At 39.9% G+C, this 23,167-nt stretch overlaps 1 protein-coding gene across 1 annotated transcript in view; it reads left to right on the plus strand.

Moving 5' to 3' along the window:
- Nucleotides 1-23,167, plus strand: part of RASA1 (RAS p21 protein activator 1) — a 52,015-nt gene that overhangs the window by 24,208 nt on the left and 4,640 nt on the right. Inside the window, exons 7-21 of the mRNA XM_080972404.1 lie at nucleotides 549-601; nucleotides 1,970-2,120; nucleotides 6,241-6,319; nucleotides 7,393-7,513; nucleotides 9,258-9,414; nucleotides 10,714-10,801; nucleotides 13,177-13,254; nucleotides 14,302-14,459; nucleotides 15,719-15,795; nucleotides 16,538-16,710; nucleotides 17,004-17,163; nucleotides 17,329-17,471; nucleotides 19,078-19,193; nucleotides 19,771-19,857; nucleotides 22,231-22,298. Of these exons, the coding sequence (XP_080828530.1) occupies nucleotides 549-601; nucleotides 1,970-2,120; nucleotides 6,241-6,319; nucleotides 7,393-7,513; nucleotides 9,258-9,414; nucleotides 10,714-10,801; nucleotides 13,177-13,254; nucleotides 14,302-14,459; nucleotides 15,719-15,795; nucleotides 16,538-16,710; nucleotides 17,004-17,163; nucleotides 17,329-17,471; nucleotides 19,078-19,193; nucleotides 19,771-19,857; nucleotides 22,231-22,298 (1,709 nt within the window). The remainder of the gene's footprint in view (nucleotides 1-548; nucleotides 602-1,969; nucleotides 2,121-6,240; nucleotides 6,320-7,392; nucleotides 7,514-9,257; nucleotides 9,415-10,713; nucleotides 10,802-13,176; nucleotides 13,255-14,301; nucleotides 14,460-15,718; nucleotides 15,796-16,537; nucleotides 16,711-17,003; nucleotides 17,164-17,328; nucleotides 17,472-19,077; nucleotides 19,194-19,770; nucleotides 19,858-22,230; nucleotides 22,299-23,167) is intronic.

Genomic DNA, 23,167 nt, shown 5'->3' on the forward strand with positions numbered 1-23,167 from the left:
GTCAGGGATGATGGGAATTTTAGTCTCAAAACATCTAGAGGGCGGAGGTTGAGGAAGCCTGGGCAAGATGACCCTTGTGGTCCCTTCCAGTGCTACAGTTCTATGATTCTATACAGGTCATTCCTAAGTGCACTTGTGTACTATCATGTAAGTCAGGATTGGTGAACCTCCAGTCCGCAGGCCTCTTTGTACAGCCCTCAGGACTCTTACCACACCATGCCCCCTATCTCTCAGCTGTACCCTTCACCAGCTTTGTTCCATGTGCTTGAACCGTGATGGTGCCTATTGCATGCCTGGATGGGTGTGTATGTGTAAAAAACTATGGCTTTTGTGTGGCTGGAATGCAGCCTTACTCTACAAAGGTAAGAGTTGCATCTATTGTTGTGCTTTGACCCTGCCCGCCATTGGCATTCTATCCCCAGAAGCTTACCCATGAAGTAATGAAGCTTTCAAGCTGAAAAAGGTTCCTCTTCACTAATCTAAGTAGACGAGATCACCAATCTAACCATGGTGTTTCTAATATTTTCTCATTTATCCTATTATCTAAGATGGTTCCATGGGAAGATCTCTAAACAAGAGGCTTACGGCTTGCTGATGACAGGTATGTCATGTGTAAATGTACTTAATAGAATATGTATTACACCACTTCTGCATTAACTTCACTACTTAACTGCATAATATTTTAAGAAGAAAGGCTGTTACAGGGCTTAAAATGATTTAAAAAACTATTCCTAGGGCAAATGAAGGCAATTTTATTTTTAGTATTTGCTTAGATGGTCTAGTATAAAAGTTCATCGTAGTAATAATGATAATAATAGTAGTAACTTTTTTATTTATGCCCCACCCGTCTGGCTGGCTTTCCCCAGCCACTCTGGGTGGCTTACAGCATATATAAAACATAGTAAAATCTCAAACATTAAAAACTTCCCGAACAGGCTGTCTTCAGGTGTCTTCTAAGTGTTATGTAGTTCTTTTATCTCCTTGACATTTGAAGGGAGAGCTTTCCACAGGGAGGGCGCAACTACCAAGAAGGCCCTCTGCCTGGTTCCTTGCAATTTCACTTCTCACAGTGATGGAACCACCAAGGAGGACCTCAGTGTCTGGGTTGAACAATGGGAATGGAGACACTCCTTCAGGTATACCAGGCCACGGCTGTTTAGGGCTTTAAAGGTCAGCACCAACACTTTGAAATGTGCTCGGAAACATACTGGGAGCCAGTGAAGATCTTTTAGAACTGGTGTTATGTGGTCCCGGCGGCCACTCCCAGTCACTAGTCTAACTGCCACATTCTGGATTAGTTGTAGTTTCCGAGTCACCTTCAGAGGTAGCCCCACGTAGAGCACATTGCAGTAGTCCAAGCAGCAGATAACCAGAGCATGCACCACCTTGGCGAGACAGTCTGCAGGCAGATAGAGTCTCAGCTGGTGTACCAGATGGAGGTAGTAGACAGCTGCCCTGGACACAGAATTCACCTGCTCTTCCATGGACCGCTGTGAGTCCAAAATGACTCCCATGCTGCACACCTGGTCCTTCAGGGGCACAGTTATACTGTTCAGGACCAGGGAGTATTCCCAACCCCCGTCCCCACAAAACTACTTCTGTCTTGTTAGGATTCAACCTAAATCCATTATCCACCATCCATCCTCCAACTGCCTCCGCACACACACAAAGGACATTCACTTTACTTATATTAGTAAAGGTTTTGTTTCTGAGTGCCAGTACACTTCAGGATATGGAAGGGATCATTTGCAGTAAGACTTGTTTTATCTTTCAGGAAGGATTCTTGTAACTTGGCATTGATTAACAGACCATACACTGTGCGAACTGTTAAAGCTGGCTTTCTGCAACTGGCCACGTGTAGTTTGCATACCGAATTCCAGATAACTTGAATAAAGCTGCTATATTAACACTGAGAAAGTAAAATATTGGTAAGGAGCTAAGTGTTCTTTCCTTTCCTTTCTGTAATTAGTTGGCCAGGTGTCAAGTTTTCTTGTGAGACCTTCTGATAACACGCCTGGGGATTACTCTCTCTACTTTCGAACCAGTGAAAACATACAGCGTTTTAAAATATGCCCAACACCAAACAACCAGTTTATGATGGGGGGCAGGTACTATAACAGGTAAGTTGTGAACAGGCCTTGATAGTCTACAAGTTGGGTGCTGTCATGTGTGCTGCTACTTTTTTTGCTTGGTTTATCGATGTTTAACTCTGTCTTTTCTTTGTAGTACAATCAACACCGGATTGTGTATAGTTTTCATTATGAATTTAGGAGATTCAAAGTTCAACACGTGGAACAAGTGAAATAGAAACTCTGTGTGCATATTTTAAAAATGAACAAGAATTTATGTTCTTTCTGAAACCTTTCATGATAAGTTATAAAGAAAGCCTGGTCTGTTGATACAATAGCAGAGATTTTAGTGGGGGAAACAGTCTCATGTTTCTGGAAAAAATAACCATTGAATTTTCTTGTTGGATAACATAGAACCTATCTTTTAATGTGAACATAAATTTAGGATGGACAGTATTTTGTGCCAATATATGCTTGCCTTTATATTAAAAATTTAAGTTCTAAAGGACATGACAACCTACGGCTTAATGTGCTGAAGAGCTGTTCGTAGTAGTGATGAGTTTAGCTCCCTCTTCCAAAAGAGAGGGCTGTTGCCTAACCCACAGATGATGGAAATTGCCAAACCTGAACCAGGGAATTTATATCAATCCCAACCGAGAATTTCTCTCGCTTCCAGCTTGGCTTCTGAAATGGTTAGAGATCCTGCAGCTGGTGTGACTGAGAAAGTAACAAGTTCTCCTAGCTGAGAAGTTCATTGGACTGTCATAAGACTTCAAGTGGAAGATGCTGTGAGGCTAAAAATTGGATCCTTTTGCATAGCCCACATACAAGCTACTTGAGTACCTTCTTCATTAAATCTGTCTGGCCTCCAGACATCCTCATTGAAAATCCAGCTAGCAGCCTTTGTAAAGGTAAACTATCTTTTGCCCATTACCTAGTTTGTTAGGGTTATGGCGGTATAAGCCTTCCATTAGAAGACCGTGACATGTATGGAACAGGATTCCAAAGTTCTCCTACATTACTTAGTAAAATAAATCCTATTTTCTTAGGATTGGAATTGCGTAATATTCATTAGTCTGCTTTGCAAGAGAGCCCCCCCGAATTACGTCAATTCTCCCCTCCTGCTGCTGTCCCCTATGTCTCATCCTTCCCTGATCTTCAGGAGCTGTTGTCAAAGGCATAGGAGGTGGGAGGAGGAGAGTCTTATTGTGTGAGAGAACTTCCATTCTCTGGATCCATTATTTCCTCCTCTCCATCTTTCCAGTAAGATAAAAAGCATAAAACTAGAGTGGGGTGATTGAATAGGTCAGGGATATGGTAAACACTACTTTACATGATATAATGTTGCCCACAGCCCTTACAGAGGCAGTAGTATGTCCACTTCTTAAAAAGCCCACTCTGGACCCAATGGCATGTAACAACTATAGTCCAGTTACCAACACCCCATTTGTGGCAAAAAGTGGTGGTGAGGGTGATTGCGGAGCAACTGCAGGTATTTCTGGATGAAACTGATTATCTATATGCACTTCAAACCGATTTCAGTTTCCAAAGGAGTTAGTGATACAGTATGCGAATCTTACTTAAAGCAACAACAGCAACACTGTGCACCAACAAGCTTGGGTCCATCTTAGTAGCTCTTTGGATCCCCACCAAAATATATTTTTCTAAAGTACTTATTTCTATAGATCAGTTGCTCTATATGAACGTAGATGAATTCCTGTTTACTCCTTGAATCAACTTCCACTTGATTCAGTTCAACTTCCTAGCCCTTACTTACTGATTTAATACACAGTTGATCCACACAAGCACATCATAATTTTGTTAATGGTTTGAGTTAATGATTTTCTGGTGACATCATTTCTTCCTTATTAGTCTGTCACTTTATCATTGAGATGTCTCCCTTGTTTGCCAAGGGGAAGCGTTTATGATCACCAGTTGCTGTGAAAGTATAGAAATACCTTTCTGATCTACATTTTTAAAGAACTACTGCTGGCCAAGTAGCTCTTGGAATCACTTTGTTAGTTAAAAGCTGTATTCCTGCCTCCTTTTGCATGTGCTGTTATGTAATTCAGAACTTCCACCATAGAAAGCAGAGAGAAAATATATTCTAGTACCTGGAAGGCTATTCAGATCTATAAAAGTTTTGTTACAAAGTATATTATCATATGATACATTAAGAGTGTGCTAAAGTAGAGGTTATATAGTGTATAATCTATATTTGATATAACTGTCAAATAAGGGTGGAACATGCATTTCTATTTTGACTAGTGTCTTATGGATTGGTGAGAAGTAATGTTGCTTTCTTTATTTTTCTATGTGCCTCAAAATTCCTGTTGTACAAATGTCTCTTGAGATGTTTCATTGTATCTTTATCATATTTATGATTGATAATCCTTGAGGTTACAGTTGCTTTAGCAAGAAAAGTAACCAGAAGTGTGGACAAAAGGAAACTTTTAAAACTATGATACAAACATTTAGTATGTCATGGAATCCATGATTTTTTAAAACCTAGTAAATTTAGGAACTCTTGGACTTTTAAAAAGAAACAGTCCTATTAATTACTAAGCTCAAATTTGAAAAGGAGCAGTATCGAGTAATATTTTTTCATTCTTGTAAATTATTGATTATTTGAAAAAGGCAACTGGGAAATGTTTTAGTGAACAAGAAAGCTCTTCTCAGATGAGTCTTCAAATAGTTTATTGTACTGTATTTACTCTAGTCTAATATGCCATCGACTAATGCACACCTTAATTTTCACAGTGTAATTTGGCCAAAAAAGGTGTGCATTAGATTTGAGTAAATATGTTATAACTATTGCAATATTAAGCAAGCTTACAATATGTAAAATTCTTATTGTAAAATAAGCATTACATAAGTATGGTAGATACCAGCCTTGAAAACCAAGTGAGATAAGGAATTTATTGGACCATATCTGTTAGAAGTATTGGAAGCATGTTTTTTATTTTATCTCTGATTTGCTAAAATAACGTGTCCATTATTATATTTAAGTACATGGGTAACAAATTTGTGGAAGAGTAATTTGAGCTATGTCTGGTCAGAAATACTGTGTTGACTGAACTTCACATTTCTATTCATTATATACATTTCATATTGAAAATGTGTTCTTTCACTATGATTTTGTTACATGTGGAGGTTTACTTTGAGAATGCAATGAACAGAATGTCTAAATAGACTGTGCTCACTTACTCAATATGTTCATTCATTTAATAAGAGTGATATATAAAACAGTAAAATATGTGGAATGTCAGGCTTCCCCCAGACCTCTTTCAATCTGTGTCCTTCAAAATGTAATTTTATCCTGACTCTATGTGGTATCTGGAATACAGTGGTACCTCGGGTTACATACGCTTCAGGTTATAGACTCCGCTAACCCAGAAATAGTACCTCTGGTTAAGAACTTTGCTTCAGGATGAGAACAGAAATCGTGCTCCGGCGGCGCAGCAGCAGCAGGAGGTCCCATTAGCTAAAGTGGTGCTTCAGGTTAAGAACAGTTTCAGGTTAAGAACAGACCTCCGGAATGAATTAAGTACTTAACCCAAGTTACCACTGTACAGGATTTTGTTTAAAATCTCATCACTACTTAAGACTACTTAATATAACATGATTACTTGTAATTTCAAAATGCAGTCTTCATGATACCTGTTAAGGTCTTTCTCTATTTCACATTCCTATTCTCTTAGAAATAAATAGTTTCATAGAAATGTAGGGAGTTACTGCTAAGAAACTTAGAACTTTTAGCCCCGTGAGAACTCTTTTGCCCTTTCTTGAATATGGAGAAAGTTTGTTGATCTCTGATGCTTTGGAATATTTGTTATAAAATCTGATTATTTTAAAATTGTTGAGTTATTTACTAGTAATTTACTAGTTCTTTACTAGTTCTTTACTAGTAATGGTTTACTGAATACTTATGTCTTCTGATGTGGTATTTTTGGATGAGAAAATATGTGTTTTAAAGTTTGATTTTTACATTTGGGGCAAAAATATTTTTACTTTACATAGTTCTGAGCACAGTCTTAGAAGCAAATTGCATATTTTATTAAATATATTCTTAAGTAAATAAGCTTAGGGTTACAACTGTCATTTCATGTTCAGTTTTATAAACTAGCATTTACTTTATTCAGAGCTACCTGTTTGTTTTTGTTTTTAACAGTATTGCTGACATCATTGAGCATTATAGAAAAGAGCAAATTGTTGAAGGCTACTATCTTAAAGATCCTGTTCCAATGCAGGTGAGACATTGCATTTTATCTAATATTAACATTAGCATTTCAAATGCAGAGCACTACCAGACTATCTCAGCACTGCCCTACGCACCTCAGATGGCAGAGGGATCTATAGGCAGACCTCTGAGGAAGACAACAACATCTCGGAAAGGGTCATGTGGAACCAAGCAGCCCTTGGTTCAACCCCATTTTGTTATTTAACTTGTTTTCATTCTGCTTTTAATCTGGTGGTTCTGCGGGGGGTGGGCGTGAACAGGGCAACAAAAAGAGTTGTTCTTTTAGGCTGAGCAAAATGTATAGAAATACTGCTGTAGTAATCACAGATCTGTTAGCTTAATCCAACTTGGGCTCACATCTGCCTTTCTTTTAATTTTCAAAAGCAGCATTGCTTTTCAAAAGTAGTCCCAGGAGTTCTAAGGTGTAAGAACTCACAACAATTGTTTTGAAGCACCAAGGACTGCCATAAGCTGTGGGAAAATGTTGTGTACAATTATGTATTTATTTAAAATCATGCCTATACTGCTTTTCACATAAAAATAAACCCCGAGGCAGTTGGTTTACAGCAATAAAATAGTAACAATAACAATAAAACTGTAAACAACAAAACAATAAAACATCACAATTATAGTACCAGAGTTGTTAAAAATTGGCATCATCCATTGGGAAATGCTTGTGCAAAAAATAGCTTTTTAGAAAATAATGGAAACATAGGCGCCTACCAAACATTGGTGCCTGCCACATTGCAGAGGGGAAATCATTCCACCACACAGGACCGCTTCCATATCACCCCAAGATGAAATTCTGAAGGTCACAGTGCTTAGTGCTTAGGTAGATCTGTTTGGGAGAAGGTGCCCCCCCCCACATAATTGGTCCCAATTTCTTTTAACACAATAATTATGTATGCAGTAAGATGCTCCACATAGATGCCTAGCCAGTCTGTTCTGCACCAGATGCAGCTTCTGAACCAGTCTTAAGGGAGCCCCACATATGGCATGCTACAATAGCTTGTAGTGTTGTTAAACTGTAGAGTTATTTTTGTTTCATGTTGGAAAATGTATGCCTACTTGTTTCCTCTCCAGCATCAAGGACAAGTGCTTAACGACACAGTGGATGGGAAAGAAATTTATAATACAATCCGTCGTAAAACAAAGGATGCTTTCTATAAAAATATTGTTAAAAAAGGATACCTTCTGAAGAAAAGTAAGTGGGGTAAACCACTGTGTGTTCTCGGAATAGCTGTGGATCCATACCACCTGACTCTCCTGTCCTTTAAGGCCTTACATGGAAAGGTGCTCTACTGGCAGTATTAAGTCTAGTAATCTCTCTCGTGCTTACAAGTCTCATAATGAGTCTCTTTTGTTGTCCCCACATTCCAGCAGTCTTATACAGACCATCTATGTTTTTGTGCTTACTGAAATTGTCTAAAGTGTCATTTCTTTTTTGCAACATTTCTAAATAGTTTGAATCCGTTGTGATTTTTTTTTCTTTTTGTGTTGCACTTATAGAAGTGGGCACATTTTTTTTTTTTTGGAAATAGGGGTGGACAGACCACAATGTTTGAATCAGGCCCTGATTTGATGGTTTGAAAACCAGCCCGATTCGTTTCAAACTGATTTGTAGACATCTCAGTTTGACTCATATCCAGACTCCACTCAGTATTATTGGTCGGTCTTTCTTCCTTCCTTCCTTTCTTTCTTTCTTTCTTTCTTTCTTTCTTTCTTTCTTTCCAGCTATTGCTCCTTCTGAGTGGATGAAGCCTGCCAAATTTATGACAAATATCTCTGGTGTGGGGGTGGATTGTATGTTAGATTTTATTATTATTATTATTTTAATGAGCCTTTACAGCAATAGTATTCCCTTCTGAAGGGAAGAATATCTCCAATTTTCAGAAGGATAGCTGCAGGACAGACTTGACAGTTTTGTGCTTTTTATACAAATATTCACTCTCCTCTATTGTTTTCTGGTAGCATATATCAGAAAGGTGCCCCTAGGTATGAAAACTGCCAAATATCAGAAAGGTAGTTACATGGGTTTAAAGTTGCTTTTTTTCCAATTGGGGACAACTAAATAGGATTTGCTTTCATCCATATGGTTTTGTGGGCAATGGTGGTTTTGTTTTTTGTTAATGAAAATGGCCTACATTGTAGAGGTGGACCTAGGAAAGTAACTTACAAAATTTCATAAGGATAGGTGCCAGAGATAAGGAGTTGTGGTGAATGAAAAACAGTATCAAGCTTGTTTTTTGTTTGGTTGACATTAAAAGTCAGAGAAAGAAAGTTCAGAACTGATGTTTATTTGACAGGAGTGATTGTAACAGCATATGAAACAGAGACAGAAGGACTTGCATGTCCAGTATTTTCCAAGTAAATCCTACCAACAGAACTAGTAAAAAGCACAGAAAAAAATAAATACAAGGTGCTACATTACATTAACATTACAGTCCTAAAGCACTGTAATTTCAGAGCTGTAGTGAAATCATTCCCTCAGTTTAGAATGTAGACCTATTAGTCACAGAAGAGCTCTCCCCTCTTCCTCTTTTCAACCTAGTGTTTAACTTACATGGCACACTTGGTGAGAAATGTTTCAGGATTGACAGATATACCACCTGCAGAGTTTTCAATCCAATCCACTTTGAAGGTCTCTGTTTTGGAGAGCTTAGAAGAGATCCTTAGAAGAGATTCAGAAAAGTCCCAAATGTTTATGAACTCATCCTAATTTGATGCATACTTCTAATTGACAATATGAACACACATTATTGTGTAATATGATAAAAAGTTATTTTACTTGTATTCATTTCTATTTGGGTTCATAAAGCATAACATTAAAAGTGTGGGGTAGAGAATCTTGCTACTTAGTTGCCTGACTCCTGGAAAGTTAACTGACAGTCAGGGATTTGACATGTGTTTTCTCCATCCATCTCTAAATTACTTTGGTTGTTTTACAGGTAAAGGAAAACGGTGGAAGAACTTGTATTTTATTTTAGAGGGGAATGATGCTCAACTTATTTATTTTGAAAGTGAAAAGCGAGCCACTAAACCCAAAGGACTAATCGATCTTAGTGTGTGTTCTGTCTATGGTGTTCATGATAGTCTGTTTGGCAGGTAAGACAGAAGCTACTAGTTTTAATCATGAAGCTGTAAAAGTCAGGTACTTTTTAATAGAGTAGTTAATGAATAACCCTCTTAACACACATGCATGTAAGAATTTTTTGCTTTTCATTTAAAAGGGCTAATTTTAACAACATTCCTTCCTTTGTTCTCAGTAACCTTGTTCAAATGATTATGCGTAAAATGTATTAGGTGATGTCCAATATTAGTCTGAATAGACCCATTGAAATGAAATTTCTTAAAATCAATTAATTTCATTGGCCCTACTATGCCTAATATTGTATATCACCCTCTGTCTTCAATTTGATGTCCTGAACATGCTACTAATTTGTATGGGTCCTATTTGTTATATTTAGGTTTTTGCATTGTTAAGGAAAGTTTTTTGCCTAAAAGTCAAAATACTTTATCCAGCTTTTTTGTGTGTGAAAACCTATTGAAAAGTTTAGCTTTTCCAAAGAGTGTATGTGTGGAGGGGGATTGCCTTCAAAGATTTTTTATTTAAAAAGTGTACTGCCTATACATAAACTATAAATATGCCAAGATTAGGCCTGGTACTAGGTGCTGATGTGTCAACATCTCAGTCATGGTTTCTTAAAGCACTTTGTCCCCCTCCCTCCACATCTTGTTTAAGAAACAAATGAACTAGTAGCAATAAATTTACCAAATGTGCTGTGAAAATGCTTTATTCAAAACAGCCCAGTTCTGTGCTTCATTAGTTAAAAGTCACATTGGTAATGTATGCTCACGAGTAACCATTCACATTGAACACTGCCCATGTTTTATATTCTCCTAAATATTGAAGAATATACATCATTCATTGTCATGTGCACATTGGTTTCTCTCTGCATTTGTAGCAATGATATACTAATATTGCTTATGAATACTGTACTCATTAACCTATGAGTAGGAAGCCTATGTGAGATCTTGCAGGCCCATCCTGAGTTCCCACAAAAGCATCCCAGATCCCAGTAAGCTGTTTGTGCACTGGGAAAACCCAGAACAAAATGAACTTTAAAACTCCTCACCTTGCGTGCAGTTCATTTGCAGCTTTTCAGCTGGCCAGCTTTCAACTGTGTAAGGTTGAAATCACGCAAGTTAATTGTGTGCAGGATGTGATCGTATTGTACTTACTCCCAAGTAACTGTGCCTAGATTTGTGGTCAGAGACTATTAAATTAAATGAATACCAAACCTTTGTGAATTTGGAAGAATTGTGTGTGATAAGGCTGAGTAGCAATGTTGCCATTCTGGTAATAGTATTCTGTTGTATTTTGTTTTTCTTCTCTTTAAATAGGCCAAACTGTTTTCAGATAGTAGTTCAGCACTTTAGTGAAGAGCATTACATCTTTTACTTTGCAGGAGAAACTCCAGAACAAGCACAGGTAAGCAATTTTTCCTTGAGTTAACATTGTCCTAACGAGTGCTATGATGGATGTTTCTTTTTATTAAAAAAAAAAGTGCTGTTGTAAATTGTCCACTCTTATGTTCTTATGTTGGACATGCACTATAAATTGTTTGGATCCAAACTTGTGTGAGCTCATTGAACAGGTTTCTCATTTCAGCTGTGCCACTGTAGCACCCTATACCCACTACAAGCTGTTCTAGGTTGGGAGATTCTTGGAATTATGTAGGATATGGCAAAGGCGGCTGCAGCAGAAAGGTGTCAGTAATAAAAATTGGGGATCCTCCGTTGTGTGAGTCACTGTGCTTTCTAGTTGGCCGGGTGTGCCATATGGATTCTCTATGCGTGATCAGGGCATTACAAAAGAAATTAAACTCAGGTTTATATTTACCAGCTGGAATGAACTTGTTCAGGTAGTTGTTGGAACTGCTGCCAGGAATAGCCAAATGCAGCTAGTGTCTCAACAGAGCCAGCTGAATGGCTCTGCTTCCCTTCTGTCCCTCTGCCCTAAGCCAGATGGAATGATGACTGCTATGTATTTTCTAGCCAAAGACAGTTGGTTTCTCAGCAAATGACACTACTGCAGCATGTTTGGAATTGCTGTGTTCACTGTGTTAGGACTGCAGCTTACGCAGTGGCTAACTTTGTGAGGGTTGCACATGCAAAGTCAGAGCAACCCCCAGAACCGCCCCCACCTTCCAAGATCGGGACTGTATGAAATCTCACAAAATCTTCTGGAAGCCTTCCAAAGCCTCATAAATAAGCAAGGTGGAGGAAGAGCTTTTATGCCTTTCACCTTGCTTACCAGTCTCTAGGAGGCTCCCTCAAGATATTGTGAAGGCCTCCAGACCCCATGTATGGCCATCACAGACCCCGGTAAGCAAGGCAGAGGGATTAAAAACTTCCCACACCGGGAAAATTAAAGTGGAAAGAACTTTCAAGCTCTCTGCCTTGCTTACCGGGCTCTGGGAGGTTCCCACAAGATCTCACAAGAGCCTCCAGAACAAGGCTTTCCTGCCCCCTTTCCAATTATTTATCTATTGACAATCTGCATAAAGCTGCAATTGCATAAGTAAAATTCTTTGAAGTTGTGGTCCCATTGATTAAACTGATTTGCTACTACTTTCCCCCTGGGAATCCTGAACCTTTGTAGTGTGCTAGGGTGCTCTCACCGAAAAGTACAATTCCAAGATTTCAATGGAAAGCCATGAAATGCAACTGAAAGCTGCACCATGATAGTTTCCTGTCTCCATACTTACTGGTCAGCTACCGCCCACCTTAAGTTTGACAGCCCCTGGTCAATAAAGTGCTGATCCGCCACAGTCTGTCTGCTTCAATGGGTGCTTGGAACTTAGAGTATCACTCGGACCAAACTACTGCACCAAGCAAAAAGGAAAAGAAACAAACCCTCTAGTGCCTAGAAACCTAGAATATCAGGACCATTTGTCCTGGCTTGTTCAGTGACCTGCTGTGGGTCAACAACTCACAGAAGACAGCCATCATTGACCATGAGCTGAAAATGCTCAACAGAGCTGCTGCTGTATAGGATACCAGACTCGCTTTGAGTGGCAAGATCCAAGAGAAGAGTTACACGTCTCTCAGCCCCACTCACCTCACAGAGTGTTTGTTGTGGGGGAGGAAGGGAAAGGAGAATGTTAGCCGCTTTGAGACTCCTGAAGGGGAGTGAAAGGCGGGATATCAAATCCAAATTCTTCTTCTTCTTCTTACAAAGATGGCATCCAGAAGAACCATGTGTTCATGGATCAAAGGCTCAGAATGCTTGCTTTCCCTCCTCCTCTCAACCATCTGTGGTCCAGTTAACATCTTGAGCATCCACTATGGGCTCTGACATACAGACCAAGGACCAGTTCTGCGAGGAACTAGACCAGGTTGTCGGGAGGGTCTCAGCCTGCAAACACCTATTCCTGCTGGGAGATTTCAATGCCAAGAGTTGGGGGCAATCATCACACATAGGACAACTTGCATAGGCCACTTTGGTATTGGCAGCATAAATGAGAACAAAGGCTGCTTGAACTGTGCTCGAATCACTGACTCAGGAACAGAATCACTCTATGATTCATCTGTTAATAAGCCCAAATTACTCTTTTGTGCTTTTAGTCAGGATATTCAATGAAATAGCTTTTAACTATTAACTCAGATTGTGTTTATTGGTAGATCATGATTCTAATGACTGATGACTGGGGGAGCGAGGAGAGGAGATACATAGAGAAGAATGAAAATGAATGTGGGTGGGTTTTTTTTAAGTAAACTGGGTCAAACTTGTTTAATAATTGTTTAATAACTGCTATTTCATTAGCCGAAACAGTATTGATAAGTTAATTTATTATTTATTAGGACTGGATGAAAGCTTTGCAAACATTTTGCAATTTACGAAAAACTAGTCCAGGAACATCGAATAAACGTCTACGTCAGGTAGAGTAATTCATTTTGGCTATTGTGGGATTTGTTTTCTATGTTGGCTGAGATGATACGTACTAGTAATCAAACATTCTTTGATAAAAATATCTCTTTGTTAAATATGCTATAAAATAATGTTACTTTATTTTTATTTTTTGCCCAAAATGAGCTTATAGTTTTACCACTTTTAACATTAAGTGTACCATACAGCTTCAGTTAGTAGTTCTGTAGGGCCCAAAGCAATAGAGCTATTCACTGAATCTAATACCAGCCACTCAGAAAACACTGTGAAAGTTTGTCCCTTCACAGCAAGCTTAGTAGTTACTTTCCTTTTCCCTTATAGGGCCGCCTCCTTTCGGTTCAGCATAGTTTGGCATTTTGCAGGGATGGTGCATTTCATTTTGCTGCAGGAGGTGAAACAGGAAATGGCTTGCCGCTGTCACACCACCCACGTCCACTGGCACTGCTTCCTGCTGGCGCTGCCCACTGCACTACTGGCAGAGAAGTGGAGCCAGTATCAGTGCTGATTGCTGGCGAGATTTCATCAAAATCTCATGAGACCTCTCATGCTTCATGAGATCTCACCAGAAATCAGCACCGGGGGCAGGGGGGAGGGGGAGCTCCTGTAGAGGCACTTTCTTGGGGGCTTCCGCTATCTGAGGTGGCTGCTTCACCCTGCTTCATGGGTGGGCCAAGCTTGCCTTCCCACCATGTACCATGTACCTTCAATAAGTTATCCAAAAAACTGTATGTAGGTGCAGAACCATTATGTGTAACTGCACAGGTGACTTTGGTCACAGGTTCATGGACTGTTTTTGTATTGGTGGTATTAAAATAGTGGATGCTATTCTGCCTTCCTTATATAGAAGCAAGGAATTTGATAGTAAAGAGAATTTAAATTCAAAGCCCTCCTATACTAATTAGTTCTTTAATCACTTTTTATTTAACTTCATCCAGTGGTTTGCGTTTCTCACTTAAATAAGTACCCACACCTATTTACTTCTGGGCATGGTCTCACTACGTAAAACAAAGTTTTTAATTCCATTTTGTATCTTTCTCTAGGTCAGCAGTCTTATACTACATGTTGAAGAAGCCCATACACTTCCAGCAAAACATTTTACTAATCCTTACTGTAATATCTACCTGAATAGTGTACAGGTAGCAAAAACGCATGTACGAGAAGGACAGAACCCTGTGTGGTCAGAAGAATTTGTGTTTGAGTAAGTCTTCTGCTACTTAAATTTGTTGCATTTAAAACGAAAAATTCTAAAGTCCTTCTTGGTGACGGTGTAATATAATTTTATTTTCTTTGCTTTTGGCAACAGTAAATGAATATTTTGAATGACTTACCGTATTTTTCGCACCATAGGACACACTTTTCCCCTCCTAAAAAGCAAGGGGAAATGTGTGTGCGTCCTTTAGAGCGAATGCAGGGGGGAGGCAGGCGGGAAAAGCCCCCAAGAGCCGCACACAAGCTCCGTGCGCTCTTGCGGGCTTTTCCCCAGGGGGGAGAAGGGACTGACTGGCTGCATCAGTCCCTTCTCCCACCTCCCAGAAAAGCCAGGAGAAGCCGCGCAGCCCCTTTAAAGAGCTTGCGGCTTCTGCCGGTTTAGCGGGAGGTGGGGGAAGCTGCAGCGGATTCCCTCCTCCCCGGCTCCCTTTGAAGCAGCAAAGTGGGAGGGGAGCAGCTTACACTCGTGTAAGCAGCTCCTCTCCCACTTTCCTGCTTCAAAGCAACCACGGAGGAGGGAAGGAAGGGGACATGGATCCTCTGCTAGCGAAGGCAGCGGATTCCCTCCTCCCAGGCTCCCTTTGAAGCAGCAAAGTGGGAGGGGAGCAGCTTACACTCGTGTAAGCAGCTCCTCTCCCACTTTCCTGCTTCAAAGTGGAGGGAATCCACTGCAGTTGCGAGCAGAGGATCCATGGCTCCGCTTCCTTCCCTCAAAGCAGGGTGCGGGGGTGCAGGGGGGAAGGAGGGCAGGAAATAGATGCCGGGCAGGAAGACACAACCACACTTTGACCACTGGAAAGTCCACCTCAGCCTCCCCAGATTTCCACTGAGACGGCCAGGCTAATCTCGATGGCCATAAGTCAGGCTCAGCATTATTGACTGGACTTAGATAAGCCATGGTTCCCCTTCCTACCCTCCTCTGAGGCTCGATTTAAAGCAGCAAAGCGGACAGGAGCCGCCCGCTTTGCTGCTTTAAATAGTTTAGTGCAACATTTGATTCAGAATATTTTTTGGTGTGTTTTCCTCCTCTAAAAACTAGGTGCGCCCTATGGTCAGGTGCGCCCTATGGTGCGAAAAATACGGTGTTTTGTCACAAATGTGTAATCGTACAGTAGAAAACCAAATGGCTGGCCTTTGGTTGTAGCTTTATATAATGAAATTAAATCTACATAAAATATCATTATTTTAATTTAGAATGTCAAAGCAGGAGTACAAATGTGAATTGTATTTTTCTGTATTTTTTCCTAGCGATCTTTCATCTGACATCAATAGATTTGAAATAACTCTTAGTAACAAAACAAAGAAGAGTAAAGATCCAGATATATGTAAGTTCTGTTATTTTTGACAAAAGTTTTTACAGTTGTAGTGCAAGCGTATTTCTCTTTTACATATTTATACCACTTGTTGAAACAGTCATTGTTTGTATCTCTTTCCTATCCAAATTGTTGGAACATGACAGCTTTTCACTGCTGTAAACTTATGTGTGTTTTTAAGGGCACTTCCCTTAACCTTCTAAGCATGTACTGAATTCTTTCATTTGAGGGTGGCTCACTATCTGCAGTTTACTTGCACTGCCCTTCTATCCAGCATGGTCAAAGAAGGCCCAAGTATGCAATAAAATATTGGATGGGGTGCTCAAGAACCCTTAAGGTTTCTCATTAGTATAAATAACTGACAGAATTACCCATTTAGCTATTTCTGTATTTTCTGTATCATTGATTTGCCTGATGTACTATCATTTGTTATCTTTTTCTTCTTACTTTAATTAATGTAATGTAGTTTAGAAACTCTTTTTAAAATTCTAATGGCTTTTGTTTGAGAATTCTGTGTTCTAAGAAACAGGAGAAAGTGAATACTATCTTCCTGGTGCTCCTTTTTATATATGAAAATTATAATTGCAATTCATTTCTTCTTCTTATTCTGAGAGAACTTACAGCATGAGAGTTGTTGTTTTTTTAAAAAAAAATATCTTTAGATCCAGTGGATTTTATAAGCTCATTTTGGCTTATACTCTCATATATGCCATTCTCCCCAAAGACTAACTTCTCTCTGAATATTTCTTTCAAGTGTTCATGCGATGCCAGCTGAGCCGACTACAGAAAGGGCAGGCAACAGATGAATGGTTTCAGCTCAGTTCACACATACCTCTGAAAGGTATTGAACCAGGCTCTCTGCGTGTCCGTGCACGATATTCTATGGAGAAAATAATGCCAGAAGAAGAGTACAGTGAATTTAAGGAGGTATTGAGACCCTGCATTTTAATTTGAAAGTGGCTTGAAATAAATATTAAAACACTTTAAAAGTTGCCTGTCAGCGCCTGAAGGCAAGGGTGGTTCTTCCAAAGAATATATGCTCTTTTATAGCTTGCCCAGACGGTGTTCGAGGTAGATTTGGGCCCCTCATAAATTACATAGCCTTTGAAAGGAGAATTTATTTATTTCAGGAAATAATTACACTCTTTATTTTGTGGTACACTCTTGGAGTAAGTTCATAGTTACTGTTTACTTAGTACTTCGTCATCTCTGTTTTTCAGTTGGTCCTGCAAAAAGAGCTGCATGTGGTCTACGCTTTATCAATCGTATGTGGACAGGATCGAACACTGCTTGCTAGCATTTTACTGAAGATTTTTCTTCATGAAAAACTGGAGGCATTATTGTTGCGAACACTAAATGACAGGGAAATATGTGTGGAAGGTACAGTATAAGTATGCTACTGAAAATAATTTTTCAGGCCATTCCCCTCCTTCATTTCCACTATCCACAGGCATTTGCTTCTCAATAATCTCATTTCCTCATTTAAATTCAACAGAGCTGAAAATTTAATATTTATATCTGGTGGGTTTTTGTTTGTTTGTTCAGATGAAGCCACTACCTTATTCCGTGCCACCACACTGGCAAGTACACTTATGGAGCAGTATATGAAAGCTACAGCCACGCGTTTTGTTCACCATGCACTAAAGGACTCTATTTTAAAGATAATGGAGAGCAAGCAGTCTTGTGAGGTAAGAAGTTATGACTAATGACTAATGAACTAAACCACAAACAGTTTAGAAATGTTTGAAATGTTTGAAAAATAGGTATAACTTGGGTCCCTCCAGAATGCTTAGAGCAACATTTTAGCCACAGAGAAACCTTGTGATGTAGGTCAGGCATTTGCAGGTCACACCAAACCACTGTTTAATATGATAAACATGGAGAAGGATGAGTTGCAACAAGTCTCAGGTTGCATACTACCCTTTTTCCTCCCACACAGCTGGAATGAGGTTTTGCTAACTGCAGTTTGTCATGTCATCCTGACCTAATGATGGCAATTTTAAAACAGATCTTCAGAAACCATGCTTTGAAGCTGGCGTATTTAAACTGGCTGGATCTAGTATCAGCTACATTTCGAGGTCCTGAGAACGTGGCACGCTATGGTTAACTAAAAGTGGAAGCAGAAGCTTCTGCACTCCTCTGCCTTGCCATGGGAACGGCATGTGAGCCCTGCATTCACTGCAACTTGTTCCTGCTCTTGCATATCAGACTAAAATGTTGTTTAGCATCATGTGCAGCGTGGACTGCTGAATCACCCAAGGCTGTGCAGTAAGCTTTGTGGCTGAGAGTGGTTTTAAACCTGACTTCCCATTGCACATCTAGCAATTTCTATATTTTGCCTTTGAACCGTGTAGTCAATGATGGTTTTATCTTTTGTCAGCATTTCAAGTATCTTGCAAATAACAGGCCTCCTACTTGAGGCTTTGAGGTGATATCAAAGATATTCCTTGCGATCTACCATATTTTTCGCCCTATAGGACACACTTTTTCCCCTCCAAAAATGAAGGGGAAATCTGGGTGCGTCCTATGGGGTGAATGCAGGCTTTCGCTGAAGCTTGGAGAGCGAGAGGGGTCGACCCCTCTCGCTCTCCAAGCTTCAGGAACACATCCGCAGCCTACGCAGCCCTGGTCCCGCAGGGCTGTCTAGGCTGCGGATAGCAGCCTGCTTCCCGGAGCGTCGGGCGCCCTGAAAGCAGAGCGCTCGGCGCTTCGGGAACACATCCGCAGCCTAGGCAGCCCTGCGGGAGTTCCCACAGGGCTCCCTACGCTGCGGATAGCAGCCTGGCGCAAGGGGCACCCTGAAGCAGAGCGCCCCTCGTGCCGGGCAGACACCCGCAGCGTGTTGGAGCCCTGCGGGAGTTCCGCGCAGGGCTCCCCACGCTGCGGATAGCAGCCTGCCGCCCGGTGCGAGGGACGCCCTGAAGCAGAGCGCCCCGCCTGCCAGACAGACATCGGCCAGCCCCACAAGCTCGGGGGACAGCAAGGAGGCGCAGCGCCGCCATCCCTCTGTTCCTCGACTTGGTTTGGTTTCCCCGACCTGGTTTTGGGGGGGAAATAAAGGAAAAAAAATTTCCTTTATTTCCCCCCCAAAAAAACTAGGTGCGTCCTGTGGGACGGAGCGTCCTATGGGACGAAAAATACGGTACAACCTGTGTGGTGGCTGCTGAAGCTAGGAGTCCTAGATGCCACCAATCAGTCTAACTTTTTAAAGAAGTTTGTTTTTACGTTGAGTAAACTTTGCTGGTTATCTTTGGAAGATATATTTCATTTATGTCTTACGGCTCTACATTTCAGTTAAATCCTTCAAAGTTAGAAAAAAATGAAGATGTAAATACTAATTTAGCACATCTGCTGAGTATCCTTTCGGAGCTGGTGGAGAAAATATTCATGGCTGCAGAAATATTGCCTCCGTAAGTTCACCAACATTTTTTTTAAAGCCTCTTTAGAACTTCCCATTTCAGTCCTATACCATCCTTTGTTGTGATAAAACTGCTTTTAAAAAGTTTTATTGTTTGGCCAAAATCTTCATAGTATCGTATTGGCCTGAATATAAGCCTCACTTTTTTTCCAAATTCTGACTGAAAAGTTAAAAGTGTGGCTTAAATTTGCAACCTTACAAGAATTGGCTTTTGCAATATCACTGCTGAAACAGACATACGGTAAAACAGAACAACAACAAATGTTTTGTTGCTAATTTACGAGCTTGAGACTGCTCATTTGCCATTTACAGGTGTGAGTGCCTGCAGAATTGTAGAAATTGAATAGCGATTTGCTATTTTAGCAATTGTATGGCAACTTTTGCAGGCTTGCAAGATCAAAGGCTTAAATTGACTGAGAGTCACAATTCTACCAACCACAGCGATTTTCGGTGTAACCCAATTTTAAGGCATTCCACAAATGGGGAACCATAACTGTAAATGCACAGTTTAGTATTGTAATCTAAAGTAATTTGATATGCTAAGGTTCTTAATTGCATTATTTTGACAGGACATTGAGGTATATTTATGGCTGTTTACAGAAGTCTGTTCAAAACAAGTGGCCAGCCAATACAACCATGAGAACAAGAGTGGTTAGGTAAGGTGTTCTCTTCTTTACTGTTGTTTTTCTTTTTTCTTTTTTTTTTAAAAAATATTTATTAAAGCTTCAAAAAATACAAAAACAGAAAATAAAAATAGAAGAAAATACAAAATACAAAAAAAGGATAAAGTTTTTAAGATACAGCAAAAAAGAGGGGGAAAAAGGAAACATACAAAATAAAAACAATTAAAAACACATCATTAGTTTTCCATAACATATCCTCCTTTCACTTATTTCCCCAGACCTCCTCATACCTCCCTTTTTTGTATTCCAGTTCAGTTTGTTAGTTCAGCAAGTCCTTGCCATTAAGCTTTTACCCATTTATAAAACCTTTTTTCGTATCTCTTAAAGCATTACAGCTGGAAACCACTTAGTTTCTATCCAACATCCTTCTAAAATTCCTTAATTTTATAATATTTCTGTAAATAGTCTTTAAATTTCTTCCAGTCTTCTTTCACCGACTCTTCTCCCTGGTCTCGGATTCTGCCAGTCATTTCCGCCAATTCCATGTAGTCAATCACCTTCATCTGCCATTCTTCCAGAGTGGGTAGATCTTGTGTCTTCCAATACTTTGCAATGAGTATTCTTGCTGCTGTTGTGGCATACATAAAAAAATTTCTATCCTTCTTTGGCACCAATTGGCTGACGATGCCCAGAAGAAAGGCCTCTGGTTTCTTCAGAAAGGTATATTTAAATACCTTTTTTATTTTATTATAAATCATCTCTCAGAAAGCCTTAATCCTTGGGCACGTCCACCAAAGGTGAAATAATGTGCCTTTAGTTTCTTTACATTTCCAACATTTATTATCGGGCAAATGATAGATTTTTGCAAGCTTGACTGGGGTCATGTACCGCCTGTATATCATTTTCATAATATTTTCTCTTAAAGCATTACATGCCGTAAACTTCATACCTGTGGTCCATAACTGTTCCCAGTCAGCAAACATAATATTGTATCCAACATATTGTGCCCATTTAATCATAACAGATTTCACCGTTTCATCCTGAGTATTCCATTTCAACAGCAAGTTATACATTCTTGACAAATTTTTAGTTTGGGGTTCTAACAGTTCTGTTTCTAATTTTGATTTTTCCACCTGGAAGCCAATTTTCTTATCCAGATTGTATGCCTCCATTATCTGGTAATAATGAAGCCAATCTCTCACTTTATTTTTTAATTTCTCGAAACTCTGCAATTTCAATTTGTCTCCTTCTTGTTCCAAGATTTCCCAATATTTCGGCCATTTGGCCTCCATATTGAGCCTTTTCAGGGCTTTCGCTTCCATTGGTGACAACCACCTTGGGGTTTTATTTTCCAATAGATCCTTGTATCTTGTCCAAACATTAAGCAGTGCTTTCCTGACAATATGATTTTTAAATGCTTTATGTGCTTTGACCTTATCATACCATAAATATGCATGCCATCCGAATACGTTGTTAAAACCTTCTAAGTCCAGAATGTCTGTATTTACTGTTGTTTTTCTTCAGATGGTGCAGCTCAGAACGTTATGCTGCAGAGTGGTGACATATTTTCAAAGCTGATTTCAGCATCTCACAACTATGTTTAGAACATTGTTGTTTAGTAGTTACTGCTAGAGACATACTGTTGCTCATAAATACCACACCAAACCTAAAAAGAAACACAGCAGCAATAAGCAGTATGTAATACTACAAGCCAGCAAGACAAGCAGTGCTTGCAAACCAGTGTAAATAAAAGAATTCAGCAGTTGGTTCTCAGACATCATTAAAAAAAAATAATTAAATGCCCTTGCCTTCAAAATACCAACAAGGAGAAAGTGGTACAAACTTCCCTTGTAAAGGAGTTACATTGCATCTGGGAGCAGCAGAAACAAAAAAGACTCTACCCTGATGGAATCTAAAGTCCTTAAGACCATGAAGATTCATATTGGAGGTTATTAAATTGGGCAGGTTCTATCTACTTACTCCACAAGACTCTGGAAAGTGGTAAATTACCATGAGTGCTTGTAGCTATTTAGTAAACTGGTTGTCTAAGTGGATACAAATTACAATTTTACTATCCATGCACACTTGATAATTTGTTACCTTGGCAAGGCGATAGTGTGAAAGATCTTCCCTATTGAACATCTTTTTGGACTTTTGTATTATCCTGCCAAGTAGTAGAGAATTTTACTGCATACCAAGTACAGGGCTGTGGTGAAAAAAGTCCTCTATTTCTCTTAATATTTTGGATTGGAATTGCCATGAGCCACCATATGAGAAAAGACAACCATGAGTTTCGAATAGAGTTCTTATTAATCATTGGTATCCTTAGCAGTATTTTCAAAAACATTTTAGTGATGTTTGTGATCAAGTATCAACTCAAGACATGCTCTTGCTTCCCTCTTTCAGTGGTTTTGTTTTCCTTCGGCTGATCTGCCCTGCCATTCTGAATCCAAGGATGTTTAATATCATCTCAGGTAAGTTCTTTAGATACTGATAAAATCATCTATAATGTTAAGACAGCAAGTTGTCTGCATTTAGTTCTTTATACACTGCAGAGAGAATAAATTCTGGCTGCTTAGTATAGAACTGGGATGAGTAGCCTTTTTGAGGTTGAGGGCTGCAGAGGAAAGGGGTTTAGGGCTGCATAATGGTGGTGGGCCATCAAAGCTCAAAGTGGGCAAGGGTGCACATTCACACAGGCAGAAACTGCTTCCCCCAGCCAGCCTGCTTGCTAAATTTCCTTTGGGGGCCCTACTAACTCCCTTCATTCAACCATCATCCACTCATTACCTTTCCTGCACATGCACACACACATTTCCCTTGCCAGCCCCCTCCACTGCTGCCATCCTCTCTTCACTGAACGCATCCCTTCCTTCTGCAGCTGCCACGGTTGGTCCTGCTGCCACTGAAGGAAAAAATGGCAGACAGGCATTATTTCACATGTGAGGGTACAGAACTATTGAGGAGTTCCAGAGGTCCACCCTGTGCCTGACAACCATTCTTTCCCCCAATAGCAGCAAGACGATAAACAGGGCCACACTGACAGAGTTGCATCCAAGCCACAGGTTGCCCACTTCTGGTATAGAAAGAAGCACTGCTAATGTGGCATGACTCTAACCATTGGAAGGGTGGGGAAAGATAATGGGCTTGTATTAAATATTTTGTGGTGGGTTGGTCTGCATATGAACTATCAGCTATCAACTTTAAACCACGACTTTGAACCTTCCTGAGTCCCTTGTTTACAGCAACTGGAACTTTTAATTCCCTGCTGCTCCCCCACTGGTGGAGACCAACAGATCTGGGCAGGGTTGGGCAGACTGATACCCCTCCCTCTTCATCTAAA

The sequence above is a fragment of the Podarcis pityusensis genome (genome assembly GCF_964106645.2).
Source record: "Podarcis pityusensis genome assembly, chromosome: 11".
NCBI classification, from domain to species: domain Eukaryota; kingdom Metazoa; phylum Chordata; class Lepidosauria; order Squamata; family Lacertidae; genus Podarcis; species Podarcis pityusensis.